Below are 20,251 nucleotides of genomic sequence, written 5' to 3' on the forward strand. Positions count from 1 at the left end.
TGACCTGCCAGATGCACCTGCTGGCTGAGCCTGTGAGATGCCACACAGGTCCCCGCTTGAGCCCTGGAATGATCGCGTGGCGTAAACGTTCAGGGCTGCAGTGACTTTGACGGCCACCGGGGGCGGGTGTCCTCCTCCTCCACGTGGTGCCAAGTCCGTAAGGATATGGCGCAGGTGCCGCACTGCCTCCTTGTCAATGAACCTCCTGCGGCACGCGCTGTCCGTCATTTGTTCGAATGACCAGTGGCGCCTGTACACCCTGGGGCATCGCGGGACGCCTCCTCTGGTCCCTCCCTGGCCTGATGGGTAGCCGAGTCCTCAAGGTGTGGGGCGGGGTCGGCACATGGGCCGCCGCCTCGAGCATCTGCAGATTCTGCCTCTGCCGCTGTCTCCGGCGTCTGGCTGCATCGCGTAGCACCAGCATGACTAGGGCAACTTCTGCGTCCAACATCCCTGCCATAGCGTTCAATATCTGTAAGGCATTGAGAGAGGGCGTTCGATTGACAAACAGCGATGGCTCCCATGCCAGACCCTCTATTCCCCCACTAATCCCCCCCTTCGCCCCTACCTGGAAAGCCCTTCCCACTCAAGGCCCCCCTCACCGGGCCCCAGACCCTGTATTCCGGACACCTGCTCACAACATTAACACGATCCAGGGATTGGCATGGTTTTGCAGCGAGCGGTTGCCCCCCTCAGTGCCCCCCCCACCCTCCCATGGTGGCCCACCCCCAGCCGAGGGTCCCCTATTCCCCACTGAGCACAGGTGCAGCAAGCCCAGTGCCCCTGGGCTTTTTGCCTCTGAGCAAAGATGGATACTCACCTCCTTGGCTCCCCTTCCGCCAGGTTCACAGGAGTGCTAATCAGCGCCAATGTGACCACTTGCTGGGGAGGCCGCTCAATGACAGGAGGCTATTGGATATGGGGTGGCTCTTGTTCATTGTATGGAAATGGGGCTTAAGTGGTGATAGTTGGTTTTTCGCCTCACTGCGGCGAGATTCCGATTTTGCCGAGGGGAGCGGGCTGGTTGCATCGCAAACTGTTTGGCGCAGTTCCCGTTTTTGGCCTTTCTCGTTGTTTACCGGCTTCATTTCGCTCGAGCGAGAGCGTAACGAGGCCGGGTAATCGCGCCCATAGAAACTTGAGCATTTTGTAATATTCCATTTCTCCTCATTCTGAGATTGCCTGTGACCTGACATCCCACCAGCATGATGTTTGTTTGTTTCTGTTGTCTGTGACTAATAATATTTTACCCCACTGTAGACAGTAATTATTGGAGCCAATGGCGAAAATGCCTCATTGACAATTTTCTTCCCATCATTCGGAGAATACTGTAAATAAGCGTTTGTGGTCAGGCAGCACGGTGGAGCACTGCAGCCTCACGGCGCCGAGGTCCCAGGTTCGATCCCGGCCCTGGGTCACTGTCCGTGTGGAGTTTGCACATTCTCCCCGTGTTTGCGTGGGTTTCACCCCCACAACCCAAAGATGTGCAGGCTAGGTGGATTGGCCATGCTAAATTGCCCCTTAACTGGAAAAAATTAATTGGCTACTCTAAATTTATTTAAAAAATCAATTTAAAAAAAATTAAAAACAAACGTTTGTGGTTTCAGATGGTGTATGCTAGAAAATCTGTGTACAGTGCTTTGAAAGCACTAGAAAGGCCCTTCATATTTACTCAGAAGGTTAAATTACAAAGTTCATTTTTGCTCACGTTACTTCTAGTTCCATTTTATTCGAGACAGAGTACTGTTCCTGATTGCAGGGTACATGATGACTCACAGGGAAGTCCCTTTGAGAATATTCCGTGCATGAGCACTTCCTTCAACTTTGCTGCAACAATATATCAGAAAGGATTATTGCATTTATTGGGAAGGAATTAGAATAGTCCTTACCTGTTGTGAAACAGCCTTTTGTTTGAAGCTTTACTGGCAAACGTCATGTCAAACTGCAGCAACAGCTTGCCAAGTTCTGAAGATCAAATGAAAGGTAGGACTGCAGATTGTGACTTTAACTATTAAAAGTGATCCAGTGTCAACCTTCAGTGTTCAATTTGCGAAAAAGGATAGTCTGTGAATCACAATCACTGGAAGAATTTGTATGGTGACTTTTACAACCTCGGGATGATCTAAATATGCCACAACAAAAATGTTTTTTTTTTAAGCATAATCACTGTCATCGTGTCGGCAATTGCAGCTGCTAAATTGCACAGAGCAGTCGCACAGCCAACAATGCTGAAGGTTTATTGGCGGTCAGGAGAATGCCTAGTGAATCTTCAAATACCGAATGAAGAAAGAAAGAGGAGTGGGGGTCATAGAGGAAACAGGATGTCTGCCTGCAAGTACAGAAAGTAATCCAGGAAGCAAATGCCATGTTGGCCTTCAGAGATTAGAGTATAAGAATCCAGAAGTCTTGCCGGTGCCGGGGGGGCGGGGGGGGGAGGGAAGGTGGGTGTCGGGGGGGGGGTCTAGAACCAGGGGACACAGTCTCTGAATAAGAGTGCATAACCTTGACAAGGCCCACAGTGATACACTGATGGATCTCCCCGTGGGGCTCACAGGGTACGAGCTTCCCCGCTCGTGGGCAGCGGCCTGCTTAGCTGGGGGCTTGTTACATAGCCCTTTAAGTACCGGCCTGAACTGGGACTGGGCTTCTTGCTAGTCTCCCACTGGGACACTTTTGTTGTATGTCGCTGTAGCAGCATTAACCTTGAAGTTTAGAATAAACTTAAATGAACCCTCTTTCTTGGGTCGCCTGGATCATTATAAAGAGGGATGCCATTTCAGACTGAGATTATGTGGAATTTCTTCAGTCAGAGGATGATAAAGATTTGGAATTCTCCACCCAAGAGGGTTCATTGCGTATGTCCAAAGCAGAGATTGATTGATTTTTAGATACTAATGTCATAAAGGTACAATACAGAAAGATGGCATTGAGGTAGGAGATCAGCCATGGTCTAGTTGAATGGCAGAAGAGGCTCGAGGGACTGAATGGCCTACTCCTGTTCCTATGTTCTAATGAGACCATACCTGGGGCGAAATTCTCCAACCACCCGCCAAGTCGGAGAATCGCCGGGGGCTGGCGTGAATCCCGCCCCCGCCGGTTGCCGAAGTGGGGGCACTCTTTTCCTTCCGCCTTCGCCATGGTTTCCACCATGGCGGAGGCGGAAGAGACTCCCTCCACAGCGCATGCGCGGGGATGCCGTGAGCGGCCGCTAACGCTCCCGTGCATGCGCTGCCCGGAAATGTCATTTCCGTGCCAGCTGGCGGGGCACCAATGGCCTTTTCCGCCAGCTGGCCGGGCGGAAATTAGTCCGGCGCGGGCCTAGCCCCTCAAGGTTGGGGCTCGGCCCCACAAGATGCGGAGGATTCTGCACCTTTGGGGCGGCGCGATGCTCGACTGATTTGCGCCGTTTTTGGCGCCGGTCGGCGGACATCGCGCCGATACCGGAGAATTTCGCCCCTGGTCTCTATATCTAAGGGGGGATATACTTTCCTTGAGGTGGTACAGTGAAGGTTTGGTAGGTTGAGCACCTTGATGAGGTATTGTCCTATGATGACAGGCTGAGTAAATTAGGCCGATATTCAATGGAGTTTAGAAGAATGAGTTGTTTTCATTGAAACATGCAAAGTTCCGAAGGGAATTGACAAGGTAGACACTGAGAAGTTGTTTTCCCGTCTATTATAGCATACTATATTCCTTCGTCTACATTCTTGCCCTTTCACTTCTGCTGCCTATATCCTTCTGCTATGCGATCTTTCATATTCAATTCAACAGGCTGAAAGCCTAAATAATATCTCACCCAAAACATGTAGTTTAGGCATCCAAATCCAGCTGTCCAAAAATTGGACAGTTTTGAATTGGCACACTGTTTTAGTTCTGGTCTGTTTTATGTTCAGGGTCTGTATCAGTTTCAGGGACTGTTGTAATTTCAGGGGCGGGATTCTCCGACCTCCCGCCAGGTCGGAGAATCGCCGGGGGCTGGCGTGAAACCCACCCCCGCAGGTTGCCGAATTCTCCGGCACCGGATATTCGGCGGGGGCGGGAATCGCGCCGCGCCAGTTGGCAGGCCCCCCCCCGGCGATTCTCCGGGCCGGATGGGCCGAAGTCCCACTGCTAGGATGCCTGTCCCGCCGGCGTGGATTAAACCACCTCTCTTACCAGCGGGACAAGGCGGCACGGGCGGGCTCCGGGGTCCTGGGGGGGGCGCGGGGCGATCTGGCCCCGGGGGGTGCCCCCACGGTGGCCTGGCCCGTGATCGGGGCCCACCGATCCGCGGGCGGGCCTGTGCCGTGGGGGCACTCTTTCCCTCTGTACAGTTTGGACTCCCATAATCCTGGAAAATCCAAAATTCGGCATAGGCCTCGGTCCCGACATACTGGATTTTAAACATCCAACGTGTACTCCAATACTGTGAACAGCCCCACAGTACTGCACTGAAGGAGATTTATGCATGGAGGCAGGGGGCATGGCGGAGATATTCTAAATCTTGCATCTGCCTTTATCAAGGAAGAAGGTGCTACCCGAGTAATGAAAGAAGAAATAGTTGAGACAATGGATTTTAATGAGGAGATATTGAACAGGCTGCCCAAGCTTGAAATGAAATTGATCATTCACGAGCTCCGAATGAGATGTATCCAAGGTCACTGAAGGATACAAGATTGAAAATTTTAGAGGCACTGGCCATAATTTTCCAATCTTTCTTAGACTCCGAGGTGGTGCCAAAGGACCGGAGAATTACAAAAGTTACACTCTTGTTCAAAAAAGGTGTAAGGATAAGCCCAGCAACTACAAAACTTTTGGTTTAACCTCGGTGGTGGGACAGCTTTTAGAAAGAATAATTCAGGACAAAATTAACAATCATTTGGACAAATGTGGATTAAGGAAAGCCTTAATTTATTGTGTGAAAATTGTGTTTAATTAATGTGCCTGAGGATTTGATGAAGTAATAGAGAGGGTTGATGAGGGTCATGAAGTTGATGTGATGTACATGGACTTTAATGTGGACCAGACATCTGGCACTTGGGGGGGTCTCCCAGGTGATCGAGGGCCCCTGGGTGGTGGAATTCTGGGCAGGGTGGTACCCTGTCATCCCTGATACTACCAGGGCACTGTGCCACTGCCAACCTGTCACCCTGGCAGTGCCATTTGGGCACCCTGCCCGTGCCACCCTGGTACGGTCAGGGTGTCCAGGTAGCACTGCCAGGCTGGCTGGGGAACTGCCAGGGTGTCAGGCTGGTAGTGCCAAGGTGGCAGCCTGCCTGCACTGGTGATTGTGCCCAGGGGTGTCCTCCGTTATGAGGTGGACTGCGGGGATCTTGAGGACCCCCTCATTATAAATTGGGGTGTTGGGGGGGTCCGCAGTTTGTGGTGTGGGGGTTCTTGGATGGGGGCACCATTTAAAAATGGCACTAGTTAAGGTTCTTCAAGACATGGGCATTAGATCCCGTGCGTTGGGTAACTCCAACGTAAACATATTCAAATAAGCCTGACTGCACACTTGGATATGCAAATCTGGATCCTGTCCATTGTGGGCGGGAACCAGATGGTGACACCTCCCAAGATCTTGTTAGATCTCATGAAGCGTAATGAGACCGTTAAATCGCGCAAGAGTCCTCTCGCACAATTTAACGGTCTTGGTGTGTCCCAAGTCGGGGGTACAATCACTGCCAATATAAAATAAAGGACACAATTCTAAAGGTGGTGTGGGCGTAGAGGGAGCTGGGGTGTACGTGCAAAGCCCATTGAAGGTGGCAGTCAGGTTGAGAGAGCAGTTATTAAAGCATACAGGATCCTTGGCCTTATAAACAGGGATACATAGTATAAAAGGAAGGGAGGCATATTAAACCTGTTTAAAACCTTGGTCCAGCTTCAGCTGGAGTATTGTGCCCAATTCTGGGGACCACACTATGGGAAGGATTTGCAGAGCGAGCCCGGAAAAGATTTGTGAGAATGGGTCCAGGGATGAAGAGCTTCAACTTTGTGAATTGATTGGAGAAGCGGAATCTGTCCTCTTTGGAAAAGAGAAGATAAAGAAGAAATTTGATAGAGGTTTTCAAAGTCAAAAGGAAGCGGACAGAGTAGATAGGGAGAAACGGTTCCTGTTGACAGAAGAACTAAGAACCAGAGGACACAGATTTACGCTGATTGGCAAAAGAAGCAACAGACATGAGGACAAGCGTTTTACACAGCGAGTGATTAGGATCTGGAATGCTCTGCCAGAGTGTGTGGTGGCGGTAGATTCAACTGAAATCTTCAAAAGAGAATTGCGTAATTATCGGAAGCGAAAAAATTTACAGGGCTAAGGAGAAAAGGCAGGCGAGTGGGACTAGGTGAGTTGCTCTTCCTGAGAGCTAGCATGGACATGATGGGTTGAATGGCTTCCTTCTGTGCAATAACCATTCTATGTTAAGTGTCAGCCTGGATTATATGCAAAAGCCCTAGAATGGGGGTGTGAACCCACAATCCTTTGACTGGGCTGCAAGAGTGTTACCACTGGACCAACGAGACAAAGGCCTGGGTTTTCACGTGGGCTCAGTAAAACACCCCTGTGCGCTTTTGCATCTTCTAAAATGCATACCCGACCCACAAGTGCCTTTGTCTGGGATGGTTTGTCTTTTCACATGGGACGGGTTCACAGTGCATTTTGTGAGACCTGATGGAGTGTGTGAGGAGTGTTGGTGTGGAGGTGGACCAGTGAGAAGGCCCCCTCGCACCCCTTTGCCTCCTTGTGCCATCTCAGACCATTCATGCATCTCCATGCTCCCTCACCCCCTACCCGCCCCTAGGCCATCCCATTCCCTCTCAGATCACCCAGCCACTGCCATTTCCTCATATATCCTCCCTAGTTACTCACCCAGTATGCAATATATACAGTCCTCAGGAACCATGCAATAGCAATGGGAATTATTTTAAAATCACTGGAAAAATTGAAAGCTCAAACAATCCAATGAAATTCTGACTTCAAGCATGGAAAGAAATTTAACTACTGCAGTGCAAAAATAATAATAATCCTTTAAGCGACTTTAGGTTCGTGGACATACAAGAAACCACATTCAAGACATATGTGAGGGACGATTCTCCGGCTGCAATGTGCCTGCCACAATCCTGCGATTTCGGGAGAGTTGTAGGAGAGCTCTGAAATGGGATTTGCGCCAATTTCCCATTCTCCCCGCCTGCTCCAGCTGGCATGATAAGGATCAGGATGAAAGGTGATCCCATTGAAGTGTGCGAAACTCTTACAGGGCTCGACACGATAGATGGAGAAAGGATGTTCCGCTTGGTTGAGGGTTCTAGAACCAGGGGACACAGTCTCAGAATAAAGGACAGGCCATTTAAGACTGAGGTGAGAAGGAATTTCTTCAGTCAGAGGGTGGTAAATTATCATAGAATTTACAGTGCCATTCGGCCCATCGAGTCTGCACCGGCTCTTGGAAAGAGCACCCTCCCCAAGGTCAACACCTCCACACAATCCCCATAACCCAGTAACCCCACCCAACACTAGGGCAATTTTGGACACTAAGGGTAATTTATCATGGCCAATCCACCTAACCTGCACATCTTTGGACTGTGGGAGGAAACCGGAGCACCCGGAGGAAACCCACGCACACACGGGGAGGATGTGCAGACTCCTCACAGACAGTGACCCAAGCCGGAATTGAACATGGGACCCTGGAGCTGTGAAGCAATTGTGCTATCCACAATGCTACCGTGCTGCCCCACTTTGGAATCCTCTACCCCAGAGGGCTTTGGAGGCTCAATCATTGAGTATGTGCAAAGCAGAGGTTGATAGATTTCTAGGTACCAATGACATTAAAGAATATGGGGATAATGCGGGAAGATGGCGTTGAGGTAGCAGATCAGCCATGATGTAGTCAAATGGCAGAGCAGACTCAAGGGGCTTACTCCGGCTCCTATGATCCTCCCAGCAGCAGTAAACCTAAGAAGAGGAGTTTTAGGGCTGGTAGCTTAGTGGTAATGTTACTGGATTAACTCTCCACAGACATGAGTCCAAATCCACCACGGCAGTGGGGGGAATTTAAATTTAATTAATAAATCTGGAATAAAATGCTAATCTCATTAATAATGATGGTGAAACTAATGAATTATCATAAAAAAACAACCAACTTGCTTTACTAATACCCTTCAGGTGAAATCTGCCATCCTTCTCTGGTCTGGCCTACTTGTGATTCCAGCATTGTAGCTGACAATTCCCTGCCCTCTGAAATGGTCCAACCAGCTACTTTGTATCAAGCTGCCACACCACGTGGACTGCACCAATTCGAGAACCACAACCTTCTTCAGGGCAATTAGGGATGGATAATAACTGCCTGCCATGTTTATGTCACAAGAATAATTTTTTTAAAATAGTGGACTAAACCTGCCCTCAATAATCATAGAATTTACAGTGCAGAAAAGGCCATTCAGCCCATTGAGTCTGCACCTGCTCTTGGAAAGAGCACCCTACTTAAGCCCACACCTCCACTCTATCTCTGTAACCCAGTAACCCCAGCTAATCTTATTGGACACTAAGGACAATTTAGCATGGCCAATCCACCTAACCTGAACATCTTTGGACTGTGGGAGGAAACTGGTACACTGGGAGGAAACCCACGCAGACACGGGGAGAACGTGCAGACTCCGCACAGACAGTGACCCAATCCGGAAATCAATCCTGGGATCCTGGAGCTTTGAAGCAACTGTGCTAACCACTGTGCTACTGCAATAAGAAAATGGGGACCCCCCCAGGGTGAAAATGCCAGGGGTCATGCAGACAAGTGATATGTCCACCATGTCAAAAACATTCCTTACATATTGGTTTACATACAATGGAAGGAAATTATATCACAGAGTAATGACTTTGCTTTTTAAAAAAAATTCACAACGATTGACATAAAGTAGATATTAATAATGAATATACTATTAACCTCATGCTTTGATTACATTTTATGTATCAGTGCAAGAAATTGTGGTACATTTAATTTTCTTCTTTCAATAGGTCTCACTAATGCTGCTATTGCCTTTATGGTCATACTCAATATTGTAGCAGTTGCCACTTACGCTATTTTCTTTGAACTATGGACCTATTTACACCACAATATCGTAAATGATTTAATCAGGGAGAAGACTGTGTTGGTGCTTGGCTTATTCCCTGTAAGTAGCATGCTCTGATTAAGTGTACAGATGTATTACACAGATACTTGTGTTTTCTGTGATATTTGCACATTATGATTTAGCTGGTTTTACGTATTAATGATGAACAAATTCCAAAATGCCAGGAACAGTCACTGTAAATAGAGGATAATCTTTCCATCACCTTTGGCCCCCGAACAATCCTTCGTAAGATTCTAACAATTCAATATGTAAAATAAGTTAGAAATTCTCCCGCAATTTTATTGAATTTTCTTGGTGTAATTTCTGACTTTTGGGGGCAGAATTTGAAGTTTTACTGTTGGATATGAGTGGAGCAGCAACTATTAACATGGAGCACCTCCATTTCCCACTTTGTTCCCAACCGCATCTGATTTCTTTTTGTAAATTATTTTTATTGATTTCCGAAAGAGGTAAACAAAGTACAATGCAGTACCGTACTGCAACTCCTGCCCCAATAAACAGACAAACAAACAAAAAACAAACAAAACAAATCAATAAAATAATAGTAATAATAAATTAACAGTCAACAGTAATTAACTCTTTAAAGAAAGAGACAGATGGTTGCCATCTACAAAATAAGTTCTCAGTGGATCTTCTTACGGCACACTTAGGCTGGGATTCTCCGATCCGGGTTCACCCTGCCACTGCTGCCAGCGAGAACGGAAAACTTGGCACTCAGCCAAAACACTATTCACTGCAGTGGAACCGGAGAATCCCGCTGGTGTGAATGGATGGAGAGTTCCAGCCTTAATCTTCTCCAAGTATAGCAAAGACATTGGGCGCAATTTACCAGCCACGTCCCACCGGAATCGGGATGGGACACGGACGTTAGATCCCGGGAGAGGCAGTCATTACGCCTCGCGATGTTATAATCTCAAACAGGGACCAAGTGGAACGGCACATGAGAGGGGTGGTGGGGGGGAGGGATTTTGCCCACACCGGGGATTGGGCCCAGGGGGTGCCTTGCCCATGTGAGGTGGGGTGCCAGGGGGCTCGAGGACCCCCAACAGGTGAGTTGGGCATTGGAGGGTCGCCTCAGGGTGTCGGGAATGGCGCCCCGATCACTTCCTGCACCGAGGAGCTCCGCTCGTCTACCTTGGTAAAGTCTGGGGATGCTCAGAACCTTCGGTTCCCCTTCAAGGCCGAAGAAAACCAGAGTGCTGTTAGATAGCAGGGTGATTCACAGCACTACAGGCGCTGGAAATAACCCTGATAACCACGGCCAGAACGGACTCTGTTCTTTTTGGTTAGATCGTGCCCATTAAGTCTTCCAAGCAGGATGAAGCAATGTGTGGCTTGGAGGACCTCCAGGTGAATAAAATCCACCTCTGTGCTATTAACGAAGCAAATAAGGTGGCACAGCCTCAATCTTAGTGAAACTGACCAGTGCAGATGATACTCCAAATATGGCTATCAAAGGACAAGGCTGTAGGCCAATATCTAGAACATTGGAAAGAGTATCAAAGAAGGATGATCAAAAACCCGCCAGTTTCAGCACGACCAGAGCATGAGGGTTTGGTCTGCAGGGGCGCGTCTGCTTGTGTTGGAGAAAAACGTACTAATTCTGGCCTTGGTAAAGTGAGCTCTGAGCAGAACTTTCAACTGAATTAAACTTAACCGAGCACAGGAGGATGCGGAGTTGACCCTAAAGAGGGCCTCCTCCCACCACTCATCCGTAAGGTCGAGCCCAAGCTCACCGACCCAAACATTTCTTACCTTATGGAGAGGGGAGGCTCCAGAGGATATCATGAGATCGTACAACCTTGAAATAGAACCACTTCTGGTTTGAGGTAATGACAAAATCCCTTCCAACAATGTACTTGGAGGTAGTTGAGCAAAGGATGGACAGTGCGAGCGAACAAAACCATGAGCCTGAAAACAGAGGTTAAGACATGATTCAGGTTTTGCAGCAAGCTCACTAAAGCTGGCAAAGTTCCCATCCACAAACAGGTCGGTAAAACGTTTGAGTCTATTATTTCTCCACAAGGCAAACGCCAAGTCAGGCATGGAGGGCAAGAATAAGTGGTTATTCCGACTAGGACCTAATAGCGAAGGAGTGGGAAGTTTGAAATCGCAATGGTGTTTGATGTGCATTTAGAGGGGGAAAGGGTATCGGGGCACAAGTTAAGGCAGGAAGAGAGGATGAGCTGCAGAAGTTCACTTCCGTAAGACACCAGTTTAAATTTGGATCATGACACATTATTAAAATCTCTTGAATATTGGCCGCCCAATGTTAAATAGTGCAGTAGATTAGAAAGAGCTTGCCCACCAACCCGTCTCGCTCTTTGACGTATTGCTCTACGGCCTCTATGAGTTCTGCCTGTCCAGATAAATGTTGATATCAGCTTATTAACCATAACAAAAGCCTTTTCAGCATCCAGAGTGACAACAACTTCAGGGACGGTCAAGGCAGTTGGGGAAAGTATAATGTCAAGAAGTTGGTGTACATTTGAGGATAACTGGCACGAGCATCTCTTTATAAAGCCAGTTTGGTCATCAGATATTAAATCAGGGAGACATGGCTCCAAACCTCATGCAGTGCCTTAGCTATCAGCTTTATGCTCGTGTTTAAAAGAGAGATAGACCTAGGTGAGTCACATTCTTCAGGGTCCACGTCTTTTTTGAGTTTGAGCGAAATGGAAGCTTGAATCAATGAAGGGGACAGAGAACCATAAAATAATGAGTCGTTAAACATATCTAGCAATGAGGGTGCAAGTTGAGTGAAGAATCTTTTACGACAGTCAATATGGAAGCCATCAGATCCTGGGGCCTTGGAACTTGGCATCATCTTAATGCAATTTGTTGACTCCATAAGACATATGAGCAGAATTAGGCCATTCGGCCCATCAAGTCTGCTCTGCCATTCAATCATGGCTGATATGTTTCTCATCCCCATTCTCCTGCCTTCTCCCCATAACCCCTGATCCCCCTATTAATCAAGAACCTATTTATCTCTGTTTCATCCAGGTGCAAAAGGTCATCTTAGTCTCTGCTCCTGCCTACACTTACAGACGGGATGTCCAAATTATTTGGGAAGTCAGCCATTGCCATGCTATCTGACGGGAGATCAGGGGCGAAATTCTCCGTTATCGGCGGAAAGTCCGCCGATCGGCGCACAAAACGGCGCAAATCCGACTTGCGTCACGTCGGAAAAATGGGTCGATAGTCTCCGGCCCGAAATGGGCTAGCAGCGACGTAACGGGATCCACGCTTGCGCAGTGGTTCACGCCGTGCAGCGTCATACGCGCCGCACGGCGTGACGGCTCATAAGGTCGCGCTGCTCCCCCCCACCCGACCGGAACACCCGACCGCAACACCCGACTGGATGGCTGGCCGTCGCTCAGCCCCGAGGTTCGAGTCACGGGATGTGGAGGCGCTCCTGGACGCGGTGGAGCAGAGGAAGGACGCCCTGTATCCCGGGCACAACCGCAGAGTTGCCCCACACCACAGCCGGCGTCTGTGGAGGGAAGTGGCAGAGGCCGTCACCGCTGTTGCCCTGACACCACGGACAGGCACCCAGCGCCACAAGAAGGTGAATGACCTTGTCAGAGCAGGCAGGGTGAGCCTCCCCATATCCCCCTCCCCCATATCCCCCATATCCCCCCCTCCCCCATATCCCCCCTCCCCCATAACCCCCCTCCCCCATATTCCCCCCTCCCCCATATCCCCCCCTCCCCCATATCCCCCCGTCCCCCATATCCCCCTCCCCATATCCCCCCTCCCCCATATCCCCCCTTCCCCATATCCCCCCTCCCCCATATCCCCCTCCCCATATCCCCCCTCCCCATATCCCCCCTCCCCATATCCCCCCTCCCCATTTCCCCAATATTCCCCCCTCCCCCATATCCCCCTCCCCCATATACCCCCTCCCCCATATACCCCCTCCCCCATATACCCCCTCCCCCATATCCCCCCTCCCCATATCCCCCCTCCCCCATAACCCCCCTCCCCATAATCCCCCCTCCCCCATATCCCCCCTCCCCATATTCCCCATATCCCCCCTCCCCCATATCCCCCCTCCCCGATATGCCCCCTCCCCCATATCCCCCCTCCCCATATACCCCCCTCCCCCATTTCCCCAATATTCCCCCCTCCCCCATATCCCCCTCCCCCATATACCCCCTCCCCCATATACCCCCTCCCCCATATCCCCCCTCCCCATATCCCCCCTCCCCCATAACCCCCCTCCCCCATAACCCCCCTCCCCCATAACCCCCCTCCCCCATATCCCCCCTCCCCCATATCCCCCCTCCCCATATCCCCCATATCCCCCCTCCCCCATATCCCCCCTCCCCGATATGCCCCCTCCCCCATATCCCCCCTCCCCATATCCCCCCTCCCCCATATCCCCCCTCCCCCATATCCCCCCTCCCCCATATTCACCATCCCCCATATCCCCAAGTGAATCCAGCCCTAACCTTAACCTCTGCAATGCACGCGCAACCGATGGCGTGCATTCATATACCTGCCTAACACTGTTGCCTTTTACCCCTGCCACCCCCCCCCCCCCAGGAGAAGCGCGCACACAACAATAGGGAGCATGTGAGGACTGGAGGAGGGCCCGCTGATGAGAGGCCACTGACCGAACACCAGGAAAGGGCCCTGGAACTGGCTGGCGGACCTGAGGACCGGGAGGTTGCTGATGCAGAGGTCGGGGGGCGAACTAGCAAGTGAGCCACCGACAGCCCGTCCCCATATCCCCCCTCCCCTATATCCCCCTCCCCCGTATCACCTGATCACTGCCTGATGTCTAACCATGCATGCTTCATTGTGTATCGCAGGACCAAACGTCCAGGCACCCATCCCCGCAGATGCAGACCGCCCGCAGGATGCCCCTCGGAGACCACGGGAGACGGAGAGACCCGCACCCTCCAGCATGCGACGCCCGCAGGATGCCCCTCGGAGACCACGGGAGACGGAGAGACCCGCACCCTCCAGCATGTGACGCCCGCAGGATGCCCCTCGGAGACCACGGGAGACGGAGAGACCCGCACCCTCCAGCATGCAACGCCCGCAGGATGCCCCTCGCACACCACGGGAGACGGAGAGACCTGGAGCAACAGGGAGACGACACCCCCGTCACGTGCGGGAGCGACCACCCAGCGACGAGGGGGCAGCCACAGGCCCCCGTCACATCCGAGCCAGGACACCACTACCCAGGACACCACTACCCGGGACAGCAGTACCCGGGACAGCACTACCCAGGAAGACGAAATACCGGACAGTGACTCAGAGTGGATGGGTGGAGACGAACCCCCACCCCAAAGTGCCATGGACTCAGAGTGGGACGAAGAGCACGACACAACGCCACTGCTGTCACCAACACCCTCCACCATCGCAGAAACACTCACCACGGTTGGGCACTTTCGTGATGAGGCGTCTGGTACACTCACTGGTGCGCACAACACAGCCGTCCCGGTACAGCAGGTGGAGGTAGGAGCAGCAGAGGGGCCGGGCGGTCGGAGGGCAGCCCAGCCCAAGCGAACATCTGCCGCCCAGATGGATCCCGGGTTCCTGGAGTTACCACACCCACACATAGATCCGATGCAACCACCGACCCGGAGACGAGCGAAGAGGGTGACGGGCGGCTTGCGGCGGCTGCGGTCGCAGGTGGAGGAGTCCAACCACGTCCAGGAGCTGGGAGTGGTGCCGGTCATGCGTGCCACCCAGGCCGACACCGCACGGGTAGCGTCCGCGGTGGAGGCAATGGGTGCGACGGTGTCAGACATGGGGAACGGTTTGCGAGGCCTGGGGCTTTCCGTTGATGCGGCGTATGTGGCCCAGGAAATGGCTGCCCTCTCACAGGAGGCCATGAGCCAGTGCCAGCGCCAGATGGCAGAGGCGCTCAACGCCATAGCCCAGTCTCAGCAGGCCATGGTCCAGTCTCAGCAGGCCATGGCCCAGTCTCTACAGGCCATGGCCCAGTCTCAGCAGGCCATGGCCCAGTCTCTGCAGGCCATCGCTGAGGGCATCGGCGCCAGTAGCCATGTGCGAGCCGGCGTCGCACTGTCACAGACAGGGTTTGCCAACCCCCTGGGCTCCATGGCTGCAAACCTGCAGACCCCTGTCGATACCAGCACGGGCCTCCAGGGCTGGCAGCGCCAGATGTCGGGGGGGGCGTCGGATGGCCAGTCCGTTCGCATCCCCCACCCATGTAGAGGCCTGGGGGCCATCGGGCACCCCGAGGGAGGAGGAGGTGGTGTGGTCCGTCCCGGCTCCCTCTGTAGGGGAGGTCCCGGTACACCGCGACACCTCGGACTCCCCCCCTTCCGTCCCAGGTACATCGGGTGGGCAACGGGCAGGACAGGCTGGCAGCTCGCCATCCCAGTCGCCCGGGCCGCAGCCTGGCCCATCTAGGCCAGGACGCCCCAGGAAACGGCCGCCAAAGGGATCCAGTGTCAGAAGGCAGGAATCACAGGAGTCCACCTCCAGTTCTGCTGTACCATCTGGGGAACCACGTAGACGTAGTCAAAGGGCCCATAAGGCCAAACAATTAGACACTGAGTAAGTTGGCACGGTTGCAGGGCACAGATGAGTTTTAGGGGCTAGGGCACGTGCATGAACTCCTTTGGTTATTAAAGTCAATGTTACACCTACAGAAGCTGCCTTTGTGCTCTGTCCAAAGTGTGCGGGGGTGTCATGTACGTTGAGCGCAAGTGTGTGTGTGAGGGGTGGTCTTACCTCAGCCCCAGGTGAGTCTGCCCCCTTCCCCCTGGGCCGCCATCAACATCCCCCGGGCAGAGGACGGGACCGTGCGCTGCAGTGTCACAGCCGCATGCAGGGATGGTCCAGGTGGATGGTGGTACTGTGGCCATGGGTCAGACATAGTCCAACGATGTAGAGCCAGGAGCTCACCGCAGGGCGGGTTGTCATCATCCTCCATGGCCTGCGATAGACACGCGTCCACCCGCAACTGTGTGAGCCCGGCCCGTTGTGCCACAGGTGGATCGGCAATGGGGGGGGGTGGTGTGCATGCGGGTGGAGTGGGTGGGGTTGGGGAAGGGGGTGAGGGTGCTGGGTGGGTGGATAGGTGGGGGGTGTGGGTGGTCGGCTGTTGCCATGGTGTGCGGTCTGTGGCCATACTACCCGATTCCCACGCCCATCTAGTCAGTGAAGCGGGCGTCTATCAGTCTGTCCCGTGCCCGCTGGGCCAGCCGGTAACGGTGGACAGCCACCCGCCTGTGTCTACCCCGTCTGCCCTGACCATTACCCCCATCCCCCTCATCTGGGGAGGACTGCGCCTCTTCCTGCTGCTCCTCCACTCCGCCCTCCTCTGCCTGCGGCACATCGCCCCTCTGTTGGGCTATGTTGTGCAGGACGCAGCACACCACAATGATGCGGCCGACCCTATCTGACCGATACTGGAGGACGCCCCCAGAGAGGTCCAGGCACCTGAAACGCATCTTCAGCACGCCAAAGCACCTCTCTATCACTCCCCTTGTCGCTACATGGGCATCATTGTAGCGGTTCTCCGCCTCATTGCGTGGCCTCCGTATAGGCGTCATCAGCCACGATCGCAATGGGTAGCCCCTGTCGCCCAGCAACCAGCCCCTCAGCCGGGGATGGCGTCACTCGTACATGCCGGGGATGGATGACCGCGACAACACGAATGAGTCGTGTACACTGCCTGGGTGACGGGCGCAGACGTGCAGGATCATCATGCGGTGGTCGCAGACCACCTGTACGTTCATCGAATAGGTCCCCTTCCTATTAGTGAACACGGCCCTGTTATCTGCAGGTGGCCGCACGGCGACGTGCATCCCATCGATCGCGCCCTGGACCATGGGGAACCCGGCCACGGCAGAGAAGCCCACCGCCCGGGCATCTTGGCTGGCCCGGTCCACGGGGAAGCGGATGTAGCGGTGCGCCATGGCATATAGGGCATCTGTCACTGCCCGGATGCACCGGTGCACCGATGTCTGCGATATGCCGGACAGGTCCCCACTCGGTGCCTGGAATGACCCCGTTGCATAAAAGTTCAGGGCCACCGTAACCTTGACGGACACGGGGAGAGGGTGTCCCCCGCCAGTGCCACGCGGTGACAGGTGTGCCAGCAGGTGGCAGATGTGTGCCATGGTTTCCCGGCTCATCCGGAGTCTCCTCCTGCATTCCCGGTCCGTGAGGTCCTGGTATGACTGCCTGGGCCGGTACACACGGGGCGCCCTCGGGTGCCTCCGTTGCCGTGGGGCCGCGACGTCCTCCTCCCCCTCCTCGTCCTGTCGGTCAGGTGTCCCTCCAGCCTGGGCGGCTGCCGCCTGCCCCTCTGCAGCAGCCTGCGCCGCCTCTCTGGCACGCTCCTCCTCCTCCTCCTCCTCCTCCTCCTCCTCATCCACGGCAACATAGACATTAACGGCTGCCGCCACGGCGGCCAACATCGCTGGATGATCTGAAAACATGACGGCCTGGTGGGGGGAGGGGAACAACGACATGTCATCATTGCCCATATCCCCTCCTCCCCCCAGCCAGGTGGCATGGACCGCATGGGTCCAACTGTTGGAGGCTGGCACCTGGCCAGGTGGACCAACTCACTTGCCCTCCCATCCCCCTCCCCGGCACGGACCCCCCCACCCAACCTCCACCCCGGCACGGACCCCCCCCAACCTCCACCCCGGCACGGACCCCCCCATCCCCCTCCCCAGCACGGACCCCCCCCCCCATCCCCCTCCCCAGCACGGACCCCCCCCCAACCTCCATCCCGGCACGGACCCCCCCATCCCCCTCCCCAGCACGGACCCCCCCCCATCCCCCTCCCCGGCACGGACCCCCCCCCCAACCTCCACCTGCATTCCCGGTCCGTGAGGTCCTGGTATGACTGCCTGGGCCGGTACACACGGGGCGCCCTCGGGTGCCTCCATTGCCGTGGGGTCGCGACGTCCTCCTCCCCCTCCTCGTCCTGTCGGTCAGGTGTCCCTCCAGCCTGGGCGGCTGCCGCCTGCCCCTCTGCAGCAGCCTGCGCCGCCTCTCTGGCACGCTCCTCCTCCTCCTCCTCCTCCTCATCCACGGCAACATAGACATTAACGGCTGCCGCCACGGCGGCCAACATCGCTGGATGATCTGAAAACATGACGGCCTGGTGGGGGGAGGGGAACGACGACATGTCATCATTGCCCATATCCCCTCCTCCCCCAGCCAGGTGGCATGGACCGCATGGGTCCAACTGTTGGAGGCTGGCACCTGGCCAGGTGGACCAACTCACTTGCCCTCCCATCCCCCTCCCCGGCACGGACCCCCCACCCAACCTCCACCCCGGCACGGACCCCCCCCAACCTCCACCCCGGCACGGACCCCCCCATACCCCTCCCCAGCACGGACCCCCCCCCATCCCCCTCCCCAGCACGGACCCCCCCCCCAACCTCCATCCCGGCACGGACCCCCCCATCCCCCTCCCCAGCACGGACCCCCCCCCCATCCCCCTCCCCGGCACGGACCCCCCCCCCAACCTCCACCCCGGCACGGACCTCCCCATCGCCCTCCCCAGCACGGACCCCCCCCCATCCCCCTCCCCGGCACGGACCCCCCCCAACCTCCACCCTGGCACGGACCCCCCCATCCCCCTCCCCAGCACGGACCCCCCCATCCCCCTCCCCGGCACGGACCCCCCCCCAACCTCCACCCCGGCACGTACCCCCCCCAACCTCCACCCGAGCACGGACCCCCCATCCCCCTCCCCGGCACCCCCCTCCCGGCACTCCCCCGGAGCCCAGCCTACTCTAACCCCCCCCGCCGCACACACACACACACAACCCGAGACACCTCTCCTCACGCATTCAGACTGCGGCCACACCATCGCCTGCCCAGAGCCAACCCCCCAGGCCGTCACTCACCTGCACGCTGGTCGGCGTGAACCTGGAGCACAGGGTCACGCCGATGAAAAGGAGGTTTAATTTACGTCGACGTGAACGGTCATCACGTCGATGGGACTTCGGCCCATACGGAAGGGAGAATATCGGCAGGCCAAAAATCGGCTGCCTTGCGCAGACCCGTGACATTCTCCGCGGCAGCGGCGACATTAACGCCCCGCTGACTTTTCTCCCTTCGGAGACTTCGGCAACCGGCGGGGCGGGATTCACGGCGGCCAACGGCCATTCTCCGACCCTCTGGGGGGTCGGAGAATGACGCCCCAGATTTATAGAAGTTACGATAAAATGAAGCAAAGGCCAAATTAATATCAGAGAGGTCAGCAGTAAATAGCGTTGAATAGTCATGTGCTCTTGGCACGCGGCTAAACGCCCTCACTAGGGGATTTTGTTCCCTTTTGCAAAGATCGTGCCCTACATCCAAGGGGGAGAATTGTATTCTTTTGTTAATCAAAATTGCCATCCCTCAGCTGTGCTGTTAAAGCTGGAGTGAAGCACCTGGCCAACCCATGCGTTACATAATCTGGTGTGATCTCAAACGCCAAGATGCCTTTCTTGAAGGAATGCAACATCAGTGAGAGGCACGATCAATTTGACTGGAGACGACGTTGAATCCAAACTGAGGCTTTATTAGTATCAGATGTGTGGCCTCCCACAGCAGCTGGCGAAATGGCTGCGAGCTGGAGGCCACGCATATTTATAACCCGCCTCCTGGGCGGAGCTAGCATGCAGGGGCCACAGGTGAACCTGTAGTGCAGGTTCTACTGTACAACCTCTAATATCAGAACACAGTGGTTTACCACATTCACCCCCTGTTAAAATTGGGCCCGTGGGGGTGGTGGATAACTATATACAATTAGAAATTTTAATATTTACAGAGTAACAAAAAAAATGTCTCTGGTCATCCGGCGGGCCGGTCAGAGGTTCAGCCGGTCCGATGGCTTGGTGGTTCTTTGAGATCAACGAAGTGGTGACGACGATGTTGGCGCTGTTGTGGTTGAAGTTGACTCTGGGAGCGTGCCGAAACCCTCTTCACCAATGGGAGTGGCAGGGGGTGGACGGACGGTCCTATGGGGGGTGATGGGGGTGGCGGGGGAGGGGAGGGTGGCACCGGGGGCGACGAGGGTGGTGAGGGGGTGGAACCTGCTGGTGCCAGGTCCCTGAGGGAAACGGTATCCTGGTGGCCGTCGGGGAACGCCACGTAGGCGTACTGTGGGTATGCGTGGAGCAGGTGCACCCTTTCCACC

At 54.4% G+C, this 20,251-nt stretch overlaps 1 protein-coding gene across 2 annotated transcripts in view; it reads left to right on the top strand.

The window, feature by feature from the left end:
* The first annotated feature begins 1,741 nt into the window (after positions 1–1,741).
* Positions 1,742–20,251, top strand: part of LOC140400333 (organic solute transporter subunit alpha-like) — a 65,147-nt gene continuing 46,637 nt past the window's right edge. For both annotated transcript variants that reach the window (XM_072489699.1, XM_072489700.1), the window contains exons 1-2: positions 1,742–1,983; positions 8,993–9,147. In XM_072489699.1, the coding sequence (XP_072345800.1) occupies positions 1,935–1,983; positions 8,993–9,147 (204 nt within the window). In that variant the 5' untranslated portion in view covers positions 1,742–1,934. The remainder of the gene's footprint in view (positions 1,984–8,992; positions 9,148–20,251) is intronic.

The sequence above is a fragment of the Scyliorhinus torazame genome, chromosome 2 (genome assembly GCF_047496885.1).
Source record: "Scyliorhinus torazame isolate Kashiwa2021f chromosome 2, sScyTor2.1, whole genome shotgun sequence".
NCBI lineage: Eukaryota > Metazoa > Chordata > Chondrichthyes > Carcharhiniformes > Scyliorhinidae > Scyliorhinus > Scyliorhinus torazame.